Source organism: Poecile atricapillus, chromosome Z (assembly GCF_030490865.1).
Source record: "Poecile atricapillus isolate bPoeAtr1 chromosome Z, bPoeAtr1.hap1, whole genome shotgun sequence".
Lineage (NCBI taxonomy): Eukaryota > Metazoa > Chordata > Aves > Passeriformes > Paridae > Poecile > Poecile atricapillus.
In genome coordinates this window covers 36,815,879-36,834,753 of record NC_081289.1, presented here as the reverse complement: position 1 = coordinate 36,834,753, position 18,875 = coordinate 36,815,879, and the positions used below count along the sequence as shown (strand labels likewise).

General features: G+C 35.9%; 1 protein-coding gene across 2 annotated transcripts in view; it reads left to right on the top strand.

Annotated features, from left to right (window-relative positions):
- The window catches only part of LOC131573380 (acyl-CoA synthetase short-chain family member 3, mitochondrial-like), a 65,530-nt gene extending 47,114 nt beyond the window's left edge, over nt 1-18,416 (top strand). For both annotated transcript variants that reach the window (XM_058827293.1, XM_058827294.1), the window contains 6 exons: nt 1,703-1,766; nt 11,417-11,498; nt 12,470-12,592; nt 17,006-17,105; nt 17,186-17,361; nt 17,634-18,416. In XM_058827293.1, coding sequence (XP_058683276.1) covers nt 1,703-1,766; nt 11,417-11,498; nt 12,470-12,592; nt 17,006-17,105; nt 17,186-17,361; nt 17,634-17,699 — 611 coding nt within the window. In that variant the 3' untranslated portion in view covers nt 17,700-18,416. The remainder of the gene's footprint in view (nt 1-1,702; nt 1,767-11,416; nt 11,499-12,469; nt 12,593-17,005; nt 17,106-17,185; nt 17,362-17,633) is intronic.
- Nucleotides 18,417-18,875: the final 459 nt, after the last annotated feature.

Here is an 18,875-nt window from a genome sequence, read left to right as displayed (position 1 = left end):
TTATACATGCAACTCTTAATGGCTGGTAGACATGCTGCAATATTAAGTTACAAGATCTACTTTTTTTCTTTAATCACATGCAAGTTCTTTCCTATTACCCTATTACATATTCCTAAAAAGAAACTGATTTGTTGCTGATTTTTAAGAACAAAGGGAATAAAAGTTAAAGTATCAAAGTACAGTGACACAAATTGCATTTAAAAGTGAGTCAAGATACTACATTTATTTCTAGGTCTGTTGCCTTAAATCAGACATTATATTGTGTTTTTCCCTTGATCTACTTGAACCTTTGCAGATAATTTCAGTGCATTTGCATTTTCAGACTGAAGCAGGTCCCACATTTTGAAAAAACAAGTCAGTTCTTCAGTAATTCAGGAGTGAGCAGCATAGTATTTCACTTTGCTAAACTTTTCTACATTGAAATATGCAGCTTGCAAGGAGAAGAATAAATACTGGGATTGGTACCTTGATGAAACAGTTACTGATTAGATTTTACTTAGTATCATAAAAAGAGGAGAGAAAACACTGACAGCTGCACAAGTGGGTCTTTGTAAAACTGGCCTTGTGTACATACTGGGTGCTGAGATATTGGTTCCAGCAGGCTCTTCAGTTACTTTAAAACTGCCATCGTCTTTGAAGGAGTAGCTTCAGCCAGAAGTAGTAAATTACAGATATTGGTGTTCTTTGAAGAGATAGGATATGATATTTCTCATTTAAGTTTTAGCAGAGTTTTAGTCAGAAGTCTGTCATCCACTTTTGCCCATTTCCTCTGGAACTTTGTAATACAGAGTGTAAGATTATTTGTGGAGATGTAGATACAGCTGAACCTTGCTTTCATTGCTTGGGCAGGCTTCAAAAAGCGTGTAATCCTTATCAGTCTGTCAAAATCTTCCCTTCCTGTTCTATTATGGTTTAGTTGCTTCACCTTATGTAATTCCATTATCATAGTCCAAGCTGGTATCTGTCATTCCTTTCTTATGCCCACACCTTGAGATGGAGTGAATGGTTGTAGTAGCATCATTTCCCAGATAGCTGCACAAAAGAGGATATGTCAGATGATTTTCTCAGAAATCTCAGTACTGGGATATGTTCCTTTCACTGGAGGTGGTGGACAAGTGTCATCCAGGGAAAAGGCTTCATTTGGGAAGTCTGGATTCTGTCCTGTGCTTTGAGCGTTACCCTGCTGTGCTGCTTTGGGTAGTTCAAAAGTTACTTGATCTCTTTATGCTAGACTACAATGAATCTTGTTAGCTGAGGAATATTTTTATCAAACTCCTGAGAGCCTTTGAAAACCAGATATACTTATCTACAGTCGTCTTGGTTGTTATTTTTTGTTCATGTTACCCACATATTTTTTATTTGTATTTGTCATGTATCTTAATGGCCCTTTGCTATGTGGAAGTTTAGATTTTCCAGTACGAAAGCTTCTTACACTTCGTTCTGTGTTTTTCCATTTTGGGACTTTGTGCTATTTCTGTTTCCAAAGCACAAATATTACTTAAGACTTTTTGTACTTAAGGGTAAATGTTAATAAAGTCATGAGATTATCCAGTTTGGCACTCCCACGTTACTTAATTCCTTTTATTGCTTGGTGTATTGCCATTCTGAAGTGTGACATAAGTTGATACCCATAAAGACATTTTCCTCCACCTAAAAATACACTACTAAACTTGAGTTTCCTTCCTATATTATTTTTTTACAGTCATGATTCTGGATGAAAATAAGAAACCAGTGAAGGCAAAGACTTTGGGAAATATTGTGGTAAAGTAAGAACAAAAAATATCTTACATTTAAAAGAAACTTCCCACATGGGTTCCTTGTCCTTTGACTAAAGTTTATATAAATAAGAATAATTGAAGTAATGAGGGTTGAAAAGCATGTCTGTCTCTGAATGTTTTATGTTCATTAGTACTAAAAAATTGCAGATGAAATTGTGTCAGTGAATGAGTGTGGATTGCTGGGGTTTCTTCCTAGACTAGAGCAGAGATTATAATTTTCTTAATTATCAGAGTGTTGGCACAGAATGATGCCTTCCTCTTGTGATGTATGAGCAAGATACTGAATCATTCCCTTCACTATTTTATCTTTCAGTTTAGTGAAATAGTACAGCAGTATGGATTGGCATGTGGTGGCTTACAGGTGTGATGCTGCCTCTTCTTTCACTGTCTCCTAATCACAACTGATGCATCTTAGAGGGTGAACATGCATTTTCTGTTCTCTGTAAAAAAAACCAAGATGTCTCTGTGTGTGCTTTGCATGAAAGAATATTCATTTGTGTCAGCACTTGGACAAAATACGTACAGGAAAGGACTTCAGAAAAAAAAATATCGAAAAACCTTGCTGTGCATCATGTAGGTGATTTTTAGTACCATTTACCAGACTGCTGACAGATGAATTCCATAAACTCTACTATTCTTTTTGAAAGTACACCTTTCTCGGCACATTTCCTTAGATAAAGAGGCCTCTGCTTAGATCACCCTGTCAACATCAGTTACATTTACCTTCCCTGCTGCCTTCTCACTTTTGCCAGGACCTTTCCTTACTCCCATAGTGTTCTATAAGCTACTGCTCCTTACAGCCCATGCTGCTCTGTATTCTGGATGTTTTACAGGCTTTGAGGCACATGGCATTTTCCTCAAACAATTTTTTTTTTCCCTCAGAGTTTGCACCTGCTTTGCGATGAATGTGGTAGCTATAACCACCTTTTTTTCAGTCACAGAAAATAACTTCAGCTCTGAATGCTTTCTAATGGTGAACAAGTACAAGTCCCAAAGGAAATATATTCATCTGTTTCTTCTGTGGTAGATTTTTGGAGAGTTGTGGTAGCTCAGAGTCTTCACTGCTTGCTTAGATTAATGAAAGGAAATACGAAGATGAGTATTAACCTTCAGTGAACTGAAAATCTGTCAGGAGCTGAAGCATTTGGATGGATGTACCGATTTTGATGAATTGTTAGTGCAGTTAGCTGAGGGTTGCAGTTGGCTGAGGCACAGGAGCTGGGGGTGAGAGACGGGAGCTGCAGAAGTGCGGCGGTAACAGTGTGGGTGGGCTGGCGCAGTGCTTGGGGGGGAGGTGGAGTTGCCGAGGTGAGGAGGCGTTTTTCTCAGCTGTACTGCTGATCTAATGCAACTAGACCCCTGTGGAGACTAAAGTAGCATCACATGATTTATTGTACGGTGTGAGGCAGATGTGTGTTTTCAGGATGAAGTCTATACCCTGCCTCATTCTCGGCATCTTCAGCTAAGCCACCAGGACACAGACACCTAGGTTTAACTCCCCTGAGTCAGCAGACCCATATTGAGGAGTAGTTTTCTTGTGACACATATGAGATTGTGCATTCACTCCACTGTTGAGTATGTGCATTCATTACATTACCAAGCAAAAATACTTAAAATTGCCCCAAATTTTTATAGACTTTGGTTCACAGTATCAGTAACCCAGCTCAGGGGGGAAAGTTGTCTTTCAAAGCTCCCACCTCTGTAGTGCCTGAAGCCATGATAAAACACAGGCTTGTAATCAACAGAGAGATAAAAGGTATTTTGTAAGAAAATTGATCCTAGGTGCTTAGATATTCAAATGACTTATTATTATTTACTATATTAGTCATGCCTAGTTATTTAACTAGGATGGAGTAAATCACCTTCCAGATGTGTTCATGTCTCTCCAGTGCCTGCAGGAGTGGCACAGTTGGCTTAGGGTAGGTGCTTAGTCTTACCTATCAAAAGAGGAGTAGAATGAACTCCATCTTTAGCAACTCTGCTAAAAAAGTTGAAAGATAAACTAACAGGTAATGTTGGAATATGTGTGCATACATTTTTAAGTGCCTGTCAGGAGTGGTATTGCCATATTAGAAGATTCTGTTTGGGGTTAATGTCTATCTCTTCTAGCCAGAATTTAGCTTCCCTAATGTTGCCCCACATGTAGATGTTTTCTCGAGGGATTACAAATGTGTCAATATATTGATTTGTTGTTTCATTTGTTTTGTTTTATCTTGCTCAGCATGACTTTTACTGCAATCAGATAAATTGATAATGAAAAGGGGGAGTTCTTTTGTATTTTTTTTTTTGCCATGTATCACTCAAGAAAATGTAATTGCACATATTATTTTATCATGTCTATGTTTATTGCATTTTTTGATTAAAGCAAGGTTTCATTAAGTCCTCCTTCAAAGAAACCATTTCTCTCTTCATCAATCTTCTGCATGTACAGACCCTTTAAAATAGTGGGGATGGTCCTTGTTACCAGCAGTGTTTGTTTGTCGGCCCAGAGCATGTCCCCCTGCAGCTGGAAGAAAATGGGGGACTCAGGATAGTTCTGACTATTATTCTATCATACACTTAGCAGTGAAAATATGAAAAAATTCAGGGGTTTGCTTCACCTGTAGCATAGGTGAGTTAAGAAATATTCTTCAGTGTTTCTTGGAGAGGAGAGTGGCCATGCACTGCTTACAATGCCAGCTGTGCAGAAGTGGGAAACTGCTGCTCTTGGTTGTTTTTATCCCAGACTAACTCCTGGTAAAGACTGTTTGGGGCTGCTTGAGGCCTGCAGTTTTACTAAGTACAGTATTTAAAATATCTATTCTTACAGCAGAACTTTAAATTTTAATTTCATCCTGCAGGAGTCAGATACACTGGAAAGGTAGTTCTTACATCTAATTACTCCAACTTGCTGTCACAAGTATGTTCTTTACTTTTCTGCCAGCTGATACCTGTTCTGATTTTTTTTTTTTCCATATAACAATCATCTCTGCTCTTTGGACAGATTATTCTTGGATAAAAACCTCTCATATATACTAGTTTATCTGGACAATTCAATAATATTTCTGATTTCACAAGTCTTTCAGGATAAAGTGATTGAAAGCAGTGTCACAACATTTGTGATACAGAAGAAAATAAAGGTGACTGCAGATGAGGTGAGGGTGGACTTGTATGGATTGTTTTTAAATTTATATGTATTTCTGAGCTAGATTTTTTCAGACATAAAAGATTCTGAGAATTTATTCTGAAGTGAAAATGACAGCAGCAGTGACCTCCACTTCATTTAACAAGACAAATCTGGTTTAGTAACACACTTCTGCTTGCATTGTTCTGGCCTGCCTGTAATTCATGCACACTTGAAGATATGTATGTATATATGTAATTTTGATTAGCCATAAGAATTTTCTAGGTTGTCTGTTGTTATAAGGAACATTAACAAAGGAAAATCCCATGTAAATTCCAGTTTTCATCTTGTACATTGAAAATATCACAAACCCATTATGTTTATTTTTTTGAAGCAGTCATCAGCACTAGCTAGCGTTATTCTTTATATTCACCCACAACAGGACTATGTTTGCATTGTGCTCATTTTTTCCAGAGAGTAGTGACTGCCAGTAAGTTTGCTGCTAGACCCTAGTTAGACTTCCTCTAGAGTTTGTATAGTTAATTATGTACCATCATAATGGAGTTTTGCAGGGTAAGTATTTACAGTTTTGCTTTAGAGATCTCCACTGCATGGAATCACATTAGTATGTTTCATATTCAGCAGGAGGTGAGACAATGTAGTTACATCATACAGTGATTCTGAAATGGTTTAGTTGCACTGGTTTAATTGCATTTAAGAAAAGTGGCTGAGAGGCTCTATAAACTACTAAAGTTGTGATTTTTTTTTTTTTGTGGATTTGGAGTTAGTGAAGGAAGAGGAAGAAAAATCAAAATGTTCTAAAAGAATTTTTCAAATAATGACCCACTCCATTGTATCTAGTACAATCATGCAAAACTTTATGTACAGTGCTGTAAAAACTAAAATACATTCAAAAGTATTTATTAATGATAAATTTTAAATAGTAAATAGTTATAAAGAAATAGTAATGATAAATTCACAGCTTTTTATGATTATACATTATGAGTAAGTCAAAGAGAAAAATGACCGTACTTCCAAAGCAAATACCTTAGAGTGAATATCCTTTAGTGGAAAAGGTGTTATTCAAAGTAAGCAACCCATTGACAGTTTTCCTGTTTATGTCAATGTGTTCAATATTTTTACAGTATTTAGTGAGCAAATTAATGTTCAATAAAAAGCTGACTCACACAACATTTCTTATGATGCGTTAAAAAGAAAGTCAGTGTCTGTTTGGAAGGATGAAGAAACCTGGAGTCAGGAATATAAACATAATGCTCAATACAATGCTAACCAAGAGAGCTTAAAGAAAAGAAAAGGGAAAGAAAAGGATGCAGTCTTTTGCAGTGCATTGTAGTACCTTGGTATTTCATTAAAAAAAACTGAAGTAAGATCTTGTAAGACTTGATGAGTGAACATTTGGGCATTCCAACTGGGATACACCCACGGGAAAAGTCACAGCTCTGTGCTCCCCCACTGCCCAGGAAGAAAAGGAGACAATGACAATATGTTCTTGTAAGCAAGGGCTATACAGCTAGGTAATGTGAAAATTGTATAGCTCTGTAAGATGAAGGACCCTAGAATGCAGTGACTTCCAAAGGAGCTTTTTATGTTACAGTAGATAAGCCTCTGGATACACAGGATCTTTCAATCAAAGGCAGCTGCTAGTGTAGCTAAGCAGACAGTATGATTGTTATTAGGTAGGGAAACTGAGGAGGAGCCAGTGTTACTGTCTGTGGATGTGATGTTAGTACATCCTTTGATGCATTAGGCTTGGTTCTTCTGTCTGTATTTCAAAAGACTAATGAGAAAGTGACTTGATATTGGGGAAAATATGAATGACAGTGATCTGAGTGCTGAAATCTGTGTGGTACGAAAACCTGTGGTATGTCATTTACCCAAGATCAGTCAAATACTGACTTCTTCAAGGCCAGGAAATACTCAGAGGACAAAATAATCTCTGAGAGATGGCTATTTAGCATAAAGAAATTTGAAGCTGAAGCTAGATCCATTCAGATGAGAAATAAAACACTGTTTTAGCAGTGAAGGTATTAAGACATTGGAATAAAATCTTGGGAGTATGGTGGTTTACTTTGATATTTTTAGGTCTAACCTGGATATCTATTTTAACCAAAAGTTGTGGGGTTGAGGCAGGATTTAGTAGATGGCATCTTTCAGCTTGTTATATGGAAGGTCAGTTTAAATAAAGAACCTGTGCAAAAGATTTATCTTTGTAACAGCCTTTTGCATGTTTATCAGCTTTGTCTTTTCCCTTTACAGATAAAACAATGAGTAGGTCTTCCAATGTGAGAGCAATTTGTCCAAAGATGTTTTTTCTAGCAGATCTCTGGCTGACTACATGTAAATATCATTTGAACTTCCCTTACTTTGAAATTTTTTCCCAGCATTTTCACTAGTTTTTTATGGCTTTTTCTCTTTTCCCACTGCAGCAAAATCCACACTGAGATCAACTACTTTTTTGACCCCTTTCAGCTAACTAAAGTAATCTTTCACGCATACTGATGAATGTTCAAGATCCTCTATTCTTCTCCACTCTTTTTCCTGTGATGTTGTTACTAGAGTCTGAAAAAGCTTCCAGATGCCTTTCAAAATTGTAATAAAAAATTTTTATAAGAATGACGTTTGTTCACAACACTACATAAATGCTGACTAATAATTATAGCTGCCAGTCAAGATTATTTTGTTCCATTCGGAAACCCAAGCTCATTTAACAGTGGCTTATATTTGCTTTGACTGGCTGTAATGAATAGCCTCTGAATATCATTGCCTACCATAAAATAAAAGGATGTCTTTTCTGAATTCCAGCAAGGTAACATCTCCAGTAATTTTTTATTTAATTTCAGAAATCTGCTTTTCTGTGCAAATTATCTTTTGAGTTCTCTGTCTGTAATTGCTTACTTCCATTAACAAGGAATCTTACACCATTTTGATGAGTGGCATTCTGAAAAGATGTGCTATGTGGGAGTCAGATTTCTTGGGCTAAGCTAAAGGTGGACTGTTCTGTGAAAGGTCTACCACCATTGTATAAAAAATAAATGAACTGTAAAACAATGCTTAAAAAAGCAAATAATGATTTCCATTTAAAATTCTGTACCAGAAAGCAGTTAAAGTACTTCAGAGGTTTTTTTTTGTGGTACTGTCAAGCTCATACATCTTGTCTTCCCAATTTATAATGAAATTACCAGCTTATCATTGTAAAATGTAACCAGAATGATTCTTCTTTAAATGAACCCATATGATGTAAATCATTAATTTACAAAGGTTGCCTGATTTCCCTGATGTTGTTTTAAATGCATTCAGTCTTTAAATGAGAAATAGGCCTGGATCTGTATTCTTGTACTTCAACAATTTTAATCTTACTTTGACTGGAGTAATTGGAGAATAGAATAATTTGTACTCCTGTTACTGTGCTGGTAACAGATAGCTACAGAAATACAGTAAATATGTCCAAAAGAGAAACCAAGCAAAGCAACTTCTTTGTATGTTGTGAAAATGGTAATAAAGGAACCTACTCCTGTCTTGGCCTTCTGTGATCCTGTCTCTTGTCAAAGGAAAGCAGGACTATCTGAGGGGCAGTCATGCTTACTTATGCATACCTGGCATTTTTGGTCAATAATCTCTTAGTAGTAAAAATATCACTGAAAGATCTTGAGTATTAATTCAGTTTTCAGACACAGAGGCAACAGTTTGTAAATGCTGAGTTATTGTGGGTGTATATTACATTTTCTAGGGCAAAAAGACCCAAATCAAACATCTCAAAATGTTCCTTTCTTTTTTATGGAGGGGTTGATGAAAACAAGAGATGTCTATTTTCAGGTTGCTGTTATTTTTGGACAGTCTCATTTTCTCTCTTCTGGCTCATTGCATGTAATTATGATCCAGTTCTGCTCCCTTTGGAATTTATGGCAGCATTCCCACTGACAGCAGTGGTTTGGAGGTATGTTTGGCTCTGGACGTTTTAATTCTGATGTCCTGACAAAATTTCAATACACATAAGTATGTTCTGGCAAGCTGAATTCTACCTTTATTAATTTGTATTTGCACAGAACCTAGAAATTCTACTCAGTCATGATGCCAAGAAAGGTGCTTTCATTAAAGAATTGTATGTGCCCATTGCTCTGGAATTACTGTACCTGAAAGATTGACACATGGAAGAAGGAATTCACTTTTTGCTTAGTGGATGAGTGGGGTTCTAACTGCAAGTGATCTTTCACAGAGAGCCACGGAAGCACATTTTCAGATGTTGTCTGTATTGTGCTGTGATATATGCTGTAGAGATGCCTGTGGTAACCACTTACTTAGCAGTCTGGTTTCCACAGACTCACAAATTATGCTCCATGTCTGTGTTTATCAGTACAATTTTCCTTAAAAACCCCAAGAAATAAGCAAAAAAACCCCCATCAAACTAGAACCTGAGACACCCCTGGTCTCCCCACTGGAAAAAAGAAATCCCAACAAGGACAAGAATACCAAATAGTAGAAGTGAGAGTTGTATTTTTGGTGATATATTCCACACTTCTGTTTAGATTTTTAAACAATGACAGAGAGGTAAATGCTTTTCTAATTTCAGCAGTAAAACTGCTTTTTTTTTCTATTCAGTGACTAACTGCAAAGTACTGAAAAGAGCTGTGGGGAAATTAGGGACTTCATCAATATGAATTGTTCTTTCTCTACCATCATGAAAGTGTTTCAGACTGTTAAATAAATTTAAAGTGCAAAATTTGCAATGACTGAGGCTGTTATGAATTGCTGTGCTATTAGCAACCAGGCAACAACCATAGTAACTGCCATTCTCTGGTGGCTTTACTTGAATCTAAACAAAAGCAATAAACATAGGCATGTGTTTGTTTTTTTTTAAACACAGGCATACACAAACACCAGGATCAATATATTGTTTTTCTTATGTTTTTTTCCAAGGCAAATACTCCACAGGTCATGTTTTTATATCCCAGAGACACTTATTAAGCTTGAAAAGCTTAAAATAGGGCAGTGAATTTCTTCCAGATGGGCAGAAGTCAACCTGCCCTCCTGAACCCTGGGTAACTACTGGGAAGTGTCTTGGCATTTCTGGCCATACCTTAACTGTACTTTCGAGGAATGTGATATATGGGATGTGTTGAACCAGAACCCTCAGATAAAAAACAGTAATATTTATAGTCGTATATTCTATTATGCTAGCTGACCTGAATTAAGCTGAAAAAACAAGAATTGTAGAAAATCAGGGATTCAAATCACTACTGGATGATATGACCTTTTAAATGTAGTTTTACTCTTTTTACCATAGCTATGATTTTTTTAGTGTGTTTGCCTCTCTCTCTCTATATATATGGGTATATATAAAACTATTCTTTTTGTAAATATAGTGCTAGAAATGTACATGTCACAGAGCTGGTGGCACCTGTTCTTGTGACTGACCATCATAGGAGACTTGTAATGACACCAGAATTGCTATGCTACAGAGAACTGCTTCACTGCTAGAGATGTTGCCTTTTAGTGTCACAGGGATACTATCAGCAGAAAATAAAATACTTCTGGCTAAATATTTGCTAGTTAGCAATGCAGACATATGCTAGTAAAATCTGTATGGTGCATTTATGATTTTATCTAAATAAATATGTTTGTTTACATGATCATTCTCTCTCTGTTATTAGGGGTAAACTTCATAAAACTTTTCTTGATATGCCTGGATATGTATCTCTCAGGCAGTTAAAGAAATCTGTGTGTACCCTGTCAGAGCTATGAAGAAACAAGCACTTTTTTAGCTGAAGCTTCTGCAGCTTCTCTCCTGACAGATACATATGTGAAGTGTCCCATATTTTCTCATGCCCATGTCATTGACTGAAGAAGGGGTGTTTAATATGTATTCAAAACTCAACTAATAAAGCAATCCAGAATATTGCAGCTCTAAGTACAGTTATTTTAGAAAGCTCTATTAGTGGCTTGTATCAATATACTTTCACAGAACTTCTCCAGTATTACCAATAATATTATGCACAGTTTAAACAGAAAAGCATTTTTTATCCAGATTCTCATGACTGGAGTCCTTTGAGTTTTATCTTTTTACAGAAACTAAAGATCTGTGTGTCTGATAATTCATCTATGCACGTGTGGGTGTATATGGCTGTTAGAGAAAGAGACACCTGTAATAATGCAGTTGCCTGTATCATAGTGTGTATGTGCAAATTTTGGAGAGATACTTAATTTTTAGAAATGTTAAAAGCTAAATGCTGTTAATGTATTTATAGTACAGAGTATAGTGTTTAATAGACTGAATATTATTTTACTGAGGTGCTTGTATTATGTAAAAGGTAAGGTCTGGATACCATGCAGAGCTATATACATTTGATGACAAAAATATATAGATTTTTTTATTAGTTATGAGCATATTTTTAAGCTGAACTGTTTTCTGATTGTGTAGACAATGACTGTTTATCTGAAAACAGAGTATTAATGGAAAGCATGAGTTGTATTTGTTATATCTGCTTTTCTTACTTCTCTCTGCTCTTTTCAATTTAAGGTTGCCTTTGCCTCCTGGAGCATTCTCAGGCCTTTGGGAAAATCAAGAAACATTTCAGAAGTTATATTTCCAAAAATTTCCAGTAAGAATTATGAAATCAATTATTTAAGCTTCTGGTAATACTTCAAAACTGAAATGATAATAGATTTAACCTGGGAAACAGTTTATGATAAGTTGTCATAATTTCAGTGGAGATCTTTGGTTATATAAATATATATATATAAATATATATAAAAATCCTTTTTCACCTATAATTTCAGCTCTTGGGCATGCTGTTGTTTTTTTAAGATCTGAAACAGAAGTACACCATAAGCTTTTGAGCCAAAAAGTCATTTCATGTCATTTAATCTAAGATGTAAACCAGCAACCTTGCACTAGCACAGCTTCAAATGCACTCCTCCTGTTGGCCTGAAGCCATGCTAACTTGGTACCGCTCCAAAATACACACTGGTCCACTGTGCATCTGAATACACTGGAGGGTCTTTGCTGCATTAGTTATGTTTCCTTGTCAGATGAACTGTCCGAGGACGGGCTTACTGTGTTCCTTGCAAATAGGTAGATTTGCCCTATACAAATGTTGAAAATAGAAGATTTGGCTCAATGAAAGTAAATGATTGAGTTGTCACACAAATTATTTTTAGTGTGCAATTGCATCATGGTGACAGCGTATGTTTGGGTACAGCAAACAGTAATCTTTAGGAGCAGTTTGACAGCTGTCATTATATTGCAGCTATTCCGTTCTCCTTGTGTAGATCCGGGCAACATCCTTCTCCAAGCTGTCAGGGATCAAAGTAAGCAGAGTTGAAAAATGTCAGGATTTATCTATTTTTTTCTGTTCTGTATCAATAAAGACAACAAAACCTTTCCCTTTCTGGAAAAGGAGCTGCACAGGATAATACGATAAAAAAACAGTGACAAATATTACAGAAATAAATCTTTCAAGCATCAAAAGCTTACATAATTTGAAACAGGTCTATTTTTTTTTTATATTTTTGCGTTTCATGGTAAATTTATGAATCTTTCTGACTTTATTTTTCATTGTGTTGTATTTAGGGATATTATGATACTATGGATGCTGGTTATATGGATGAGGATGGCTATCTATATGTCCTGTCTCGAGCTGATGATGTGATCAATGTTGCTGGACACAGAATTTCAGCAGGTGCGATTGAAGAGGTTAGCATTGCCTGACAACAAAATACAAGAGTGAAAGATGAATAAAGCAAGCTGAGACTGAAAATCCCATATTTCATCACATCTCAAAATCTCACACAGAAAGATCTCTCATTTTCTTTCAGCTTGTTTTGTTTGCATTTCCACATTTGTACTTTTAACCAAAACATTTCTGTTTCAGATTCTTCCTATTAAGATGCTTTCCAGAAACATAACAAATTTAGTCAATAATAAGCATTTTGTACCATGGGATTTGTAAGGCAGGCATAATTTGGTATTTGAAGGTGGAGTTAAGGGGCAGAGTGGGAAGCATACCTTTTTGCTCAAAGAATGTATTTATTTAGGAATACATTAGGATAGTGTAATGTCAGTGTGACAAGTAGTTTTACTAGCTACTGTAGTTACTTAGGAGTAGAAACCTTTTTCCTAAAATGCAATGATCAGTGTTGGCTGATATTTTTTTTTTTTTCAGACATTCACATTTAGTGGTTTTTCTTGATTGGAAGACTTCATCATTTTTTGACAGCTGTTTTGTCTCTTATTGTATGAGCAGTGCTAAATGAACAATGAAAATTTCTGTAAAAGACCCTGCTGTTAAATTGAAAGTCATTAGTGTAATACCCATGCAACTCCAAAAAGTTGAAAACAGTCAAGTTCATAATAGTGTCTGAATTTTATATCATTGTTCACTCACCTTTCTGGAGTCACTATGATTGATTGCCAGTTACAAATTTCCCTGATGACATATCAATTGCTTATTCAGGGAGTATAGGAAAAGGTGTGCTGAGCATGTACAAGAGAAAAATAGGCTTTTAAGAACTCTTCATTTAACTGTTCACTGAATCAGAAACTAATCTGTGAGTCATTTTTTGTTTTATAATGTCTGTTAGTCTAGTGACTATTTTATTTTGATGGCTAGAAAACTTAGAAGAGAATAGAAGAAATTCTGATTACACAGAAGTGAATGAGTTCACATAAACATTAATCCATCAAGGATTGGTCAGCCAGGGAGCTGAAATAGCTGCTGTCCTGACTTGGGTCTATGGAGATATAAAGGTACTTTCAGTCTGCTTAAACCTCTTTTCCTTAGAAGTAGTTTTTTGTGTTCCCTTACTAAAGCACAGCAGGAATCTCATCCCCATCCCTTACTGCTCTACTACTCACGGGCCGAGCTGGGCATTTTCTTTGCTTCAGAGTCTGAAGCTGCTGTAACAAATGATGAATTGAATCACTTTCTCTGCTGTATTACCTTTGGATCCATCATACTGAGCTTCTCAGTATCTCTGTTTTTTCTCCCTGCTCATTAGGTCTTTCCCCTAGAAACATGATGTTTCATTGCTGTGATATTCTAGAAGCTTTTCTATTCACCTTTTGAATAAAGCTAGAAACCAAGAGTGATGTTAATGCATGCACAGCAAATTGCTGGTTAAATGGGAAAGTGTTAAGAAGACCACAATTAGCTCCTCAGTAAGATCAGTAAATACAGAATTAGAGGTCCATAGGATCATTAAGTAATTGACAGTCACCTTGCTGAGCAAGTATGTTATCTACATTTACATTATAGCTGCATTACAAGTTTAACAAGTTTTTCCTTAGTGCTTTGACTAAGTGTTTTAGCTCTGTTATGTTCCACACAGTAAGTTCCTTTGTCTAATGTATCTGTTAATACTATTGGAGCTCCATGTTTACTGCAATGCAGCAAATGTTACAGTTTACTTGGCCAATCAGTGAGTGGTGGCCATTATGGGAACCTCATCTTGTGTGTTGATCCACCCCCGTCTTTGGTCTGTAAATCTGTAGTGTTCCTTCTTGACCCTTCCTGAAAGAAAAAACAAACCCACAGCTTAACCAAATCTTGACTATCTGAGGCAACAGACTTGAAACTGAGAACTGAGGAATTTATCATGAGAAATCCCTTTTCCCTGATCCGCTGGTGTTTCTGTCTGCTGCCGCATTTGCCATCCATCCTTGTGCCCAGTAATCATACTAGGAAAAAACCATTTCCCTTCCTCAAGTTTTTTATTACTTTAAACAATTTTTAAATGTCTAGTACTGTTTCTGTTCTTCTTTTCAGTTGTTTAACAAAGTTTGATAATTATAAAATTAGTATTCACTAATTACTAATTTCAGTAATTTGAAGTTAGCATTTGAAAAGTCAAAGACATATTAATAGAACTTTGGATAGTCTGAAGAAAAATGCTACAATAACTACACTATTCCAGTTATGCATAAGACTTATGAATAAGTGACAGACTGGAATGACAAAACCAAAGTACAACAAAACAATCTGGCAGCATTTAAGTCTCCATCTTAGGAGGCTTGTTGATGCCTGGTAGGTAATTATATTTGATGGTAATGCCAGTTTACTGTAAATCTTTTTTCTGTATTCCTGTGGAAATCCTGTATTTACTGTGCTTGTTGACTTAATAGTCAACTTTCCATAATTCATTGTCTTTTTCTTTCCTGTTTTTGCCTTTTTGGATTTTTTGGTTATATATGCCTATCAGGTTTTTGTAGTCAAGAAGATAGAGCAGGAAAAAATGGAAATTTATAGCAGTAAATGGAATACATTACTGAGGTTCTGGTCTGTAAGTGACCAAAGTGCATTAAATGTATGTGATGCATTGAAAGCCTGTAGGGATTTGGACTTGCATAAGATTAATTCCTATATGATTTGTCAGTGTAGATACAATAACTTTTGGACAAAGTAGGCTGCACCTGAATTTAAATGCATTTGTGTATATTCAGCTTTTTGAAGCAGTCTCTTCTGCCCTTCTGATTCTGGGATAAGCCCAGTGCACTCTTTTATATTTAGCTTGTCCACATTCTATCTAATTAAAATTAAAATACAAATTATATATATATATGTATATATTATTATAAAAATTAATATAAATTATAATTAAAAATAATATAGTTTCAAAAGCTGTGCATAAATGGTCACGCTTCTGTACTTTGATAGAGCATGCATGTACTGTTAGGTCAGTGTTTTCCATTTGCCTTTTTTCTGGCATGGGACATTTCTAGGATCATAGTTTGTGAAATGAGTAGCTTCTGACAAAGTGGGTTTGAAACATATTGAGTGGATTTATTTTGCTAAAAACTACTTGGTGTATGTTGTACTGACCGTGACACATGGAGTCAGTTTCTCCTTCCTGTTTTCACTATAAAGCCTAAGGATGGTGAAATCTGTTTTGAAGATGTGTTATCGTGGACCCTTTGAATTGTTCCTTCCCCCATCAGTTTCATAAACAGGGCATACAAGAGCCTCCCTTTTGTTAATTGGAACAACAGTGATTCAGCTTTCCAGTCTTTCAGGTTTTTTTCCTTTCTCATTCTCACACCACTGTATTAGCTACTGCTAATGCCATTATGGTATTCCTGCTTAATAAAAACAACCAAAAGGTGCCTTTATTCCTAAAACTTAGTCATCCCACTGCCTTTGATTTTGGCAACACAGTATGTGAAGTTCAGTTTTTTTAGCAAGCACATAGCCCTTGTACGCACAGATAAATTACAAGCATAATCACATTATGTGGTTTCTGTGTAGGGTCAAGTTAGGTCCTCCTTGTGGTCGAATCCAGAGGACTGAAAAGTGCTGAAGGCATTGTTGACAGCAAAATGCCCCAAGGCACAGTGAAAAGAGCCAGTTGCTTTGGAAGAGGATTCACAACTACTGGCATCTTAAAGCCAGCTTTGTCCGTCTTGGTATGTACTGAGACATCTTGGTGACTGTTTTTCAGCTGGCTAATTGGAAGCTTACTATTTTTTTAACCTAAAAAAGAGTTTGATACATGTTATCAATGTGATGAGGCTCTGCTTTATAATTCCCTTCTTTATCACAGGATGCTGAAACCTAATGTTTCCGAGAGAGTGAGCTGACCTAGGCTGGCTGCAAGCTGTGCCTGCACATGTATTTGGCCTTGGTAGAAAGTATGCTTTTACAGCAACAAAGAATGAAAAAATAAGAGTCAGAGAAAAATGAACCAGTAGGATGCTATAAGTCTGTAGTAAGAGTGTTTCTGTGGTTTCGGTCCTTACTCCCTGCATTTAAGTCCCATGTTACCCATGTTAGACAAATGTTATTTGTTCCAGCAGAGATCTCGCTAACAAAACCAAAGATGTTATACTCTCACAAAGCTGTAAGGAAATTACCTGTGGTTTGTTCAATATTTCTATTTTGTGCTGCTAAAGCTTTTATTTCTTCCATTTGTTTGAAAAGTATACATGAGTATATATGAAAATATACATACATGTACGTCTTCAACACATGTAATTGGAATCCTGAGGTGTATGCACTGACCTTTTGCTGTTAAAATATAAGAAGTCTAAAAAGTTTTTTGTTCATACCATACCATTTTTTTGACTAAAATTTTATCTATTATTATTTCAGTTGTTTTCTTTTCCATCCCTCAGTGTATCCTCTTCCATCCCGCTGTGGCAGACTGTGCTGTTGTGGGCCAGGAGGATCCTTTAAAAGGACATGTTCCATTTGCACTGTGTGTACTGAGACAAGGTGAGAACTCACTGATAACTGATGTCACTAACACTTGCAAAAGTCTCAGAAGAGATAAAGGATTTTACCTTCTTCACTAGGTGTAAAGACACAAGAGAGTAAGATTTTGAAAGAGATTGTTGAGCAGGTTCGGACCAACATTGGTCCAGTAGCAGCTTTCCAGAAGGGGATGTTTGTGACACAGCTACCAAAAACACGCTCTGGCAAGATTCCACGTTCTGCTCTTTCTGCACTCATCAGTGGAAAGCCGTACAAGGTAAGTTAGAGATGTTTGCTTCAATAAATTAGGTACACATGCACATCCAAAGGTACAACATGGTGGTTTTGATTCTCTTGACTGTTCCGCAACTGGTTCATGACTTCAGGTAGTACTTTGTTTTATTTCTGTTGCAAATTATCCAAAAGATTTTCATGTTCCAAAGCTTTACAGATACCTTTTTCTTGATTGCTTTTGAAGTTTAAATTTAGAAGAATCTCTGAATGAAATTCTTACCTACTATCACATGCGACTGTGTTCTTCCTTTTCAGATAACACCAACCATTGAAGATGCTAGTGTGTTTAAACACATTGAAGAATTGCTAAAGAAAAATTAAATGGGATAATACTACTACATAATTACAAGAATTTCAGTTATTCAAGTATACAAAGAAGCTTTTTTTTATTGTTAAGAATACCACATTTTAAAAACAAGTAGTGATTTGGGACTAAATGTTTTTACTGCAGAAACATTACTGTGTTCTTTACCATCTTGCCAAAGCCACTGAGATATAGTAAAGTCTCTGCATGCTGTCAATATATGCTGGTTATTAAGATGGCTAAGAATTGCAAATAGAATTCATGCATTGCTGTAGTCTTAAAGGGAAGGAGTAATTCGATTATCCATCTTACATGGTGTGATGTAACCTTACATTTCAATCTGTTATTTTATAATGTGACCAGTAACTTTTGTTTGGCTGAAGCAGCTTACAAAAGGTAAATATTGAACAGAGGAGAACAAAAAAGGAATTAAATTGTGAAAATTGTTGCAGGCATAAATTGTTCTTACTTGTAAATTATAAACTCTTGTGTTTTAGATTTTTCTAAAATTAAAAATTTTAAGATTAGTTCTCTTGATTCCATTTTTTTTTTCCCAAGTCTTTCTGCTATAAATTAGATTTCTATTTTTTTTTTTCTCAATAACTTTCTGAAGAGTCTTTTTTGTAAAATGATAAATAATTTCTGGCTTTCTGTGAAATCTGTGAAAATCTTAATTTGTCCACAGTAGTATTCAGGAAACCCGTTGTATATTAAATAAAGGCAGGCATTTACCGTTTGAATTTTCTGCTAATTTTTTTTTGGTGATTTGTGTCCTTTATGATAAGGACAGTCAGAACGTGCTTTTGCTGCCATAATTAAACATTTTAGGCTAAGATACATATAACCAGGAAATTAAGTAAATACGGATACTAAGCAGCCCATTTTGGACTTTATGGGCCATTTCAGATTCATTACAGGGTTCTCAACAAGCCAGGGGATGGAGGATACACTTTTTACATACATTACTTCTGCAACTGAAGGTATTTAATTGAACAGTAAGTGTAAAAGCCCTTTTAAAAATAGATGCCCAGAAAAGTATAAAAGCAGAGAAGTTGCTCAAACTCAGCAGTACTTACCAGAGAAAGAAACAGTAAGTAACAGACAAAATCAGATGATGTTGTTGTATATGAGAGGTCCTCAAAAGGGTCCAAAATTACTTTTATGTAGTGGTGGATAGAGGTAAGGATGACATC